Raw genomic sequence first — 7,989 nt, forward strand, 5'->3', positions numbered from 1 at the left:
CACACACACACACACGCTCACACACACACACACACACACGCTCACACACACACACACACACGCTCACGCTCACACTCACACTCACACTTGCACACTTTAAACGTTTCATTGATAAGGCAGGAAATTGAGATTTAATCTCCGAAACCCATTATAAAATTGATCAAGGATGATTGCACTGAAATTATTAGCTTGTTTCTGGCTCTGGATTTTTATTTTTTTTCCCTGTTCTGTTTCTTTCTCATTGAAACTCGCCATCACACAGTGCCTGTTCTGTTCTATTCTCATTCCTCTGTATGGACATAAAATGCTGTTCTTTTACCCCATCATATATATCCTGTTTTTCGTGTGGGTGTTTTGCTTCCTGGTGGCATTTGATTTCACTACCCATGGGTGTCCTTGGGCTGACAGACCCATCCACCCACTACCTGTAAAATGTGTATGTGAGAGAAAGAGAGTCTGGTGTTGATGTCATATGATAAATTACTCTTGCATCAACTACTGCATACTCAGTCATCCTGTTCACTTCACAGTGCTCACAGTCTGCAGTTATTCTCTCATACTCCCCCCTAAAAAAAGAAATAAATAAAGTATCAGTATCCCTTACAGTCATGATATTTTTGTTTTCTTCTAATTCCAGTCCAGGGGCCCGTTCTTCGTACCTCACTTAATACATCTGAGATGATTTGAAAGATGCCAGATCTTCTAATCGTGATAACTAATCAATCACTGGCTAATTTGGTTCTTCAAACGAATTTGTGGATCTGATTAAAATATCTGGATTAAGTTGTCTAAGATTACTGAGCATTCTCGTGTTCTTGTGAAACCACGATCAGCAGTGCAGCGATTGGCTGGCGGCAAGACAGCAACGTAATGACATCATATAATTAAAAAAGACTCCTGACGAAACTTTCTGGACCTTTATAAGGAAACAGCCAAGTGAACAAAACTACATAAATGTTATAATATATAAATTAAATGTGCACTGTTTTTATTTTATTTTATTTTATTTTTACATTATTCCCAATTATTTATATTCACGATTTCTAGTATTTGTACAGGTATTGCATTTTTATTTCAATGTTGTAATTAGCAGTTAATGTAAATTTATCTTTGAAGCAGATTTGTTATGTAACAGCATAAATTAAAGTTTCTTAAGGGTCAAGATCAAGTTATCTGCATCTCCTGCGCTCCATCAAGCCACTCCCATAATAGCAGATTTTAAATATCAATTCCACTTAAAAAGATGCAATCTAATCCTGTTTACATGAAATAAACCTGCTTCTAAGCAGATTTAAGCTTATGGACCTGTTGCTGTGACAGCAAATCTAGGATGAGCTAAATAATCCAAGAGCATGCCAAATCATCAACAATCAAATCTAGCTAACTGAGTTAGCGATGTATGAAGAACGGGACCCAGATCAGTTCTGTTCCTATTTATTAGTTTGTTTTTAATAATTTTATTCCTTTCGTTAATTAATTTTATTTGTATTATAAGTGTATTGCATTTATATTATTCGTATTTATTTTCTGTCACAAAGCTGCACGGGGACATGAAGGCTGAGGATCCAAGTGCTGTAGTTTATTAAAGGGTAATCCACAATTGTAGTCAAAACAGGCATGGGGTCAAACACAATAAGCAATCCAAAACAATGACAGAGTTCAGGGCTGAGGCTAACAGAGTAATCCAGATAAACAGGGAGAGTATAAAGAACCTGGAAAACGAGACGAGAGAAGAGAGAACCAGGATAAAAGGCTTAGAACTGAAGCTGTGACACATGCAAGACTTCGCAAAGAGGTACTGAAAACACTGGGCTTATATAGGCAGAAGTAATGAGCAACAGGTGAAAACAATCAGGCATGATGAGTCCGGGCAATGGGTTATAGAAAATGCCGTCCAGGATAGAGTGGCAAAGGCGAAAGACAAACAAATATAAACACATTTTTCAAATATATTTTAAATATTTTTCAAATAATTTGTTGTAATTTTTATTAGATTTTTGTATTTTTTTTTATTGTGTTTTTTTATAATTTTATTTAAAATATGTATTTATTTTAAATATTTAAAACAGATATGCAAATTAATTAATTAAATTGAAAATTAGTTTTGTTAATGTATTTATTATATTTTAAATATTATTTGTTTAATTAATTTTGCTGATTTAAATTTTTTTGTTCATTCATTTTTGTGTTATTTTTGTAATTATGTGTTGTGTTATTTTTATATCATATTTTTTATTTATTAATTATTTTCAGAAGCAGGAATGATTGTTCAGACAGGTCAGTTGTCATTGTTTTCTCTCTCAGTTTAGCCACAGTGAAAGGAAGGCTCATTCAGTGAGCGGTTTGGTCCTCAGAGCTGCACTCCCACTACAGTCTGTTAGCCTGATCACTTTGAATCTGCCCTTTGATTGGAGCATCATAGCCCCCTACTAGGTTTTTATGACCCATATGAAGTTTTATTGTGTTATTCTGGGCTGGCCTGCTTGTCCAATTATGATAGCTCTCCCCAAGGCGTCACTAAAAAGAGAAGAGTGCTATGTAGGCTTGAGAGAGACAAAAAGGGACATGTGGGAAATTGAGGACAGAAGTTCTTTAGCAGATAAGAATCCTTTAATGAAGATGAATGTATGTGTGACAGGTTTTATGCATGAAACTATCTGTGCAGGTATTCTACTTGAAACTGGAATTGTGGATACGCTTATTTCCATCAGTCCTGTTCAGAAACAAGTGTATGGTGTAATGGTGCCATTGTCCATAACGAGATCCATATTGAGCTCCATATTGTTTATCGTTCAGGTGCTGAGTCTCTCTTACGGCTTCAGCAGAGCACTGACTGAATATAGCTGCAATGAGGGATATGACAGGAATGGCCATATTAAATTTCTTCTCGGCTAACAGTAAATTTTTCCATTCTGATGTCAAGAATGCAGAGCATCTGGGAGCAGAGGACAGAACGAAAGAGAGGGAGGGAGAGAGGAACGTTAGTAGCGGCAGCAGCATGCGCTTTGGGAGCACTTTATCGATTTCCAGCCATATATCCTCCTCTTTTCCATCTCTCCTCTTTCTCTCTCTCTACTGCCACAGAGATACAGAACTGTAACACAAGGATTTGTTGCCACTGGAATAGCTCCCTGTTTCCAATTACATCAGAATGAAAATTTCCACTTAATTTTACCAAATGCAGGAGAAGGGAGAGGGAGAAAATCGGAGGGACAAGGAATTTCATTTATTTGTATTTCATTTTTATATCTCCATTTTCAGAGGATAAAGATATCTGTCGATGTCAATGAGCAGAATGCATACAGATCTGAATACAAATCTGAAATTCTGGTTTGGTTGCTGGAATGTAAAAAGGGTCTGAACATATTTATACCCCGTTGCAACAAAAACGTAGAAAGTCATAACGTCCATAATCTACAAACAAGCAAACTACACTTTATTTTTGTGGGTATGCAGAGGTCTTCATCACAGTACTAGGGTGTTGGTGGGGGTTCTGGGTGGTGACTTATTAGCCCTAGTCAAAAGAGGCCAGTGTCACGTGACATTCTGGCCACATATGGAACTGGTCCCTTCTTCAGTGTAATAGCTATAGTTTCAAAAACTCAACTTTAATTTCAGACTCAGTTGTAGTCCTCTGTTATTTTTCTGCTGTGATTGAGCTCTGATATAGACATGAAATGTGTACTGTCACAAGGAATCAGTGTGATTGGACCAAATCTTTTCTACAGGTGTTCAGATGGCTGCTTCAGGATCACATTCCCTCCTGTTCCGTCTAATCACTGTAAAATAACAGATACTCTGGGCTCCCAATATGCTCATGTTGAGGGATGGTTTGACCCTGGCTACTGTGCAGCTAGATCAGATCAGATAGATTGTAATATTTTACAATATTCCTGGTTTTACTGTATTTTTTATCAAATAAGTGCTGTCTTGGTGAGCATAAGAGATGTTTTCAAAAACATAAAACCACACACAAAAAAAAGTTTTGAATGGTAGTGTAGATAAAGTTTCAGAAAGCCTCTTTACGTGGTCTTTATATAAATGTCCATCACCAATGTTGATTTGATTTTAAATTGCTGCCACAAATTTTGATATTTTGTCACATTTTCAGCAATTTACGATGCAAAACAGGGTACAAAATATGGGGTTTATTGCTAAAAGCAATTAGTAGGGTGATAGGAGATGCAGTGTATATGTGCGCAGTACTGATGTATAGGACTAGACACCACTTAGTGTGAGGCTGTGTGTGTATGATTGGAGTAGATGGTCCAGAACATGCAAGTAGATCTGTGAGATCCTGAGCAAGAGCTCTGATGTGGTGCTGTGGTTTAAGAGGCTGGAGCTGAGAACACAGCGATGAAAACCCTGAAATGGACTCTAAAGACTGCCAAGAGAGCATGCGTGTTTGTGTGCTTCATGCATATCGGCCGTTAAGACACACAGATACCTCAAGAACAGATCAAACATTACAACTTAAAACTCATTACAACTTGACTGTTATGTAGCCGACTAGTTCTATCTCTTTTTGTCGCTATATTTCTCTCTCTCGCTCTCTCTCCTCTTCTATAATTTGTCAGCTCTGGAGGGCCTCTCTTTCTCTCTGTGAATGTAGTTTTCTGTTTTAGGAGGTAAATCAAAGAGAAAATGAATGGAAGTACACAGAGTGCAGCTGTTCTTGTTTTCATTTTTCCATTCACTCACTCGGTTTTCTCACAGACAGGCATGAACCATGGTCTCCGAGTAACACCTGAAATACTGACCCCTGAGGTGGTCTTATGCATGAGTGTGTGTTTGCGTGACACATATATTGCTTCAGAGAGTCAGTCTCTCAGCGCTCGAAGGAGAGAAGCACGGCCCAGTGTTCATTTCCTGCTGCACAGCTCACTGAGCCGAGTGTGTGAATCTTTTTGCACTGTTGACTCTTGAACTCATCCAAACAAGACATTCAAAGAAAGCCATTTTACTGTTTTCGAAATGTGGCCTGTGTTGTAAATCTATCTGGTCCTTTTTTTCTGCCAGTTGTCCTCTTCCTTGTCTAGTGTGAGGCCAACAGGAGCCAGACAGGGAGCCAACAGAGCATATTTTCCATGCAGACAGCCTCTTTTGTGGCATGCGTTTGTGTGTTTGCATGTGCTATCCTTGTTTCTTTTTACAGGTCTGTGTGTGAGTGGCTAAAAATATGTGTTGTTCCAGAAAGCCACCATGTTTGTGTGCATGTGCACTTAAAGGTTTGTGCATGTCTGTTTGTGTTGTGTTAACTCCAGACATTTTGGATGACCTCGCTGTTTTTCTGACAGCCTGTGTAATTTAAGCTGCTCTCCATGCCCTGCGCTGCTGTCCCATAATGCTGTGAATTTGAGAAGCAAGGCCTTCCACCTTCCACTCCGCCATGTTGTACTCCAGCTCCGCCATTGATGTCTGAGGAACGCTGTTATTTTCTGGAGACCGCTGGGAAGTGTAGGCGTGTGAAAAGGAAACACTGCTTGGCACAGCATTCTTTCACATCCCGTCTGGTATATTTGGCCTGGCAGCCAATAATGGTCAGTTTACGCGGATCCTTTTGTAGGCTGCTGGGACATAAGGTTAGATGTTGACTGTTAAACTGAGCCTGTGTCCAGATGGTCGGCGGTTGGAAGAACAGTGTTGTAAAGTGACTGACTAAAAGTAGTGACACTACTTGCTTAACATTTATGAGTAGCGTGACAGCGTCTCAGCTGTTCCCAAAACAATGCAGCTTTGTGCAACAAGTGGTTTAGTGAGAGACAGTGCTGTTTTTTGATGTCACATTGCAGCTGAGGCCATAATCAAATTTGCTAAGTGAATCTATTTTAAACAGTTACTGTCAAAGAACTGCTTAAAAAAAAATTCCCAGATTTATGATTCATGGAAGTGTTGTCATTGTGCAGCATTTTACATGTCTTTGTAGTGAAACCTTTGTTAAATGCTACTGTTTGTGACTATTTTAAAGAATTAGGGTAAGATTTTCTATTTATTAAAGCATATACTGGAAGTAAATTTATGATTTCAATACTCTGTTTGTAATATTATATACATTTTAAAAAATGTTGCACATTTCAAAAGATACATTATTTTCCCTTTAAAAGTATACTTGGTACTCAGTATTCAGTTTTGCCCAGAAATGAATAGCTCTTACTTTTTGGGTTAAAATCATGTGACTTATTTATTTTAAATTCACCTTTAGTGTAACCCCTATATTTTGTACTTTTTTGTGGCTTGATTATAATTTAACTACTTAAAATTATGAGTATTTTAGCAAGGGAAGTGAACAAAGACATTAGAAAAGACAATGGGTCTTAATCACTAAGCATGCATATGCTGGAATTTGTGTGTGAAATTTATGTATGAATGTTTTCACGAACAAATGGTTCACAAAAAACTAAAATTTCTTTTAAAATTATGGAAAAAAAGTAACAACTGAAACCATAAAAAGTACATACTCTGGGTGGCATTATAATCATGTTAAGATAAAAAAACAAAAAAAAATTAATCTTAACATGCAACTTTCTCTGCCGATTCTGATTTCTGGGGGGGGTGGTTTTGTTTTGTTGTAAGTGTGACCTGCCGATACCGATTTTTGCCGATTCCAATTTTCTTTGTGAAAACTATAATTGACAGCATATACAAACAAATTGTACTGTACCCCTATTGTACAGTAGCTCGAGCTGAGAGGTGCAAATATATGCGAATGTTCAAGTCTTGCTGTGCGAATCCTCAGGCAAGAACGTGTCTTGTTGCTGAGAGTGAATAAAGGCTGTAAAGGAAAGGTTGTGCAGAAAGCCCCTTATTTAGAGGTAGTTTAGGTATGTTTTACACCATTCACTAACATTAGAACATTAGTTGTATATTAGGCTGAAATTTATCGTGTTCTTCTGTTCATACAATAACTAAATCCATGCAGTTATTAGTAAATAACACCCAGTGAGGTCATCTTGAACTTTAAGTTCAGGTTGTGTTGGTGTCTGAATCTGACAGCAGCTCTTAATAGTCATCATATCTACCGTTCTGGGGTTTTTTGTGTGTGTATATAAGCATGCCAAAGATATTATGATGTGTTTATGCTTGTTGAAACATCACAGGCATACTAATGAAACTTTAGGGATTTGATTCACAGTTCCAGTTGTAATTCCTAGAAAAACAGGAAGTAGCCAGACAAAGGGAGGAAGTGAGGTGCAGCCTGGGAGAGGACCATATTTACAACCCTCAGTTTGACCCAGTGAGCGTGCTGAAGTAAACCATGATGTTGTCATCATTATTATTATTATTATTATTATTATGTTATTAGTGTACAGATGTTTGAAGACTATAATAATGTGCTACTGGAGAATAATCTTTATAGCCCATCTGACATGCATCAGGTGTCTTGTGTTAGTTCAGATTTTCTGGGTCTTGTTTATATCTACCTATAGTTTCTCTTTGGGTATTGGCTATGTGTGTGTCTGGGTGTGTAATGTGTTTCCTGTATTTCCTCTGCAGGTCTGTATGAGCTGTTGTCTGTACTGCCGTCTCAGCTGCAGCCTCATGTTGAAGGCGCAGATGACCGCTCTTTTCTACACGCTATGTTTGGGAAGAGGAGTCTACATTCATTGGTCAAGGTGAGTGTATGTGTGCAGTGTTAGACATAGTCTATTCTTTAAGATGTGACGTAACCCACTATGTCACTAAATCTCTCTCTCTCTCTCATTGCGTCTGTGATTGTGTTTTTAAAGAGAGTGTTGTGATGCTTGTACAGTTGGTTATTTAAGAAGTGGCGATCTAAAGGCACATCCAGAAAAATGTAAATCAGAGATTTATATTAAATGAGACTTGAAATAGCACGTAGGTTGTATGCCATGTTGATGCTAAATCCAAATCTGTGGTTTTAATTGTTTTTGTAATTTCAATTCTTCTCTCTCTTCTTAGTTAAAGGGGTCATATGATGCTGCTAAAAAGAACATTATTTTGTGTATTTGGTGTAATGAATGTAATGAA

The 7,989-nt window shown here is 37.7% G+C and overlaps 1 protein-coding gene across 4 annotated transcripts in view; it reads left to right on the forward strand.

Annotated features, from left to right (window-relative positions):
• The window catches only part of LOC107665879 (MAGUK p55 subfamily member 7-like), a 147,129-nt gene that overhangs the window by 65,235 nt on the left and 73,905 nt on the right, over positions 1-7,989 (forward strand). For 3 of the 4 annotated variants that reach the window (XM_016456939.1, XM_016456938.1, XM_016456942.1), the window contains exon 3: positions 7,495-7,613. In XM_016456939.1, the coding sequence (XP_016312425.1) occupies positions 7,495-7,613 (119 nt within the window). Of the gene's footprint in view, positions 1-7,190; positions 7,235-7,494; positions 7,614-7,989 lie in introns of those variants that run through there. The other variant, XM_016456941.1, reaches the window with a different exon arrangement.

The sequence above is a fragment of the Sinocyclocheilus anshuiensis genome, unplaced genomic scaffold (assembly GCF_001515605.1).
Source record: "Sinocyclocheilus anshuiensis isolate Anshui unplaced genomic scaffold, SAMN03320099.WGS_v1.1 scaffold647, whole genome shotgun sequence".
NCBI lineage: Eukaryota > Metazoa > Chordata > Actinopteri > Cypriniformes > Cyprinidae > Sinocyclocheilus > Sinocyclocheilus anshuiensis.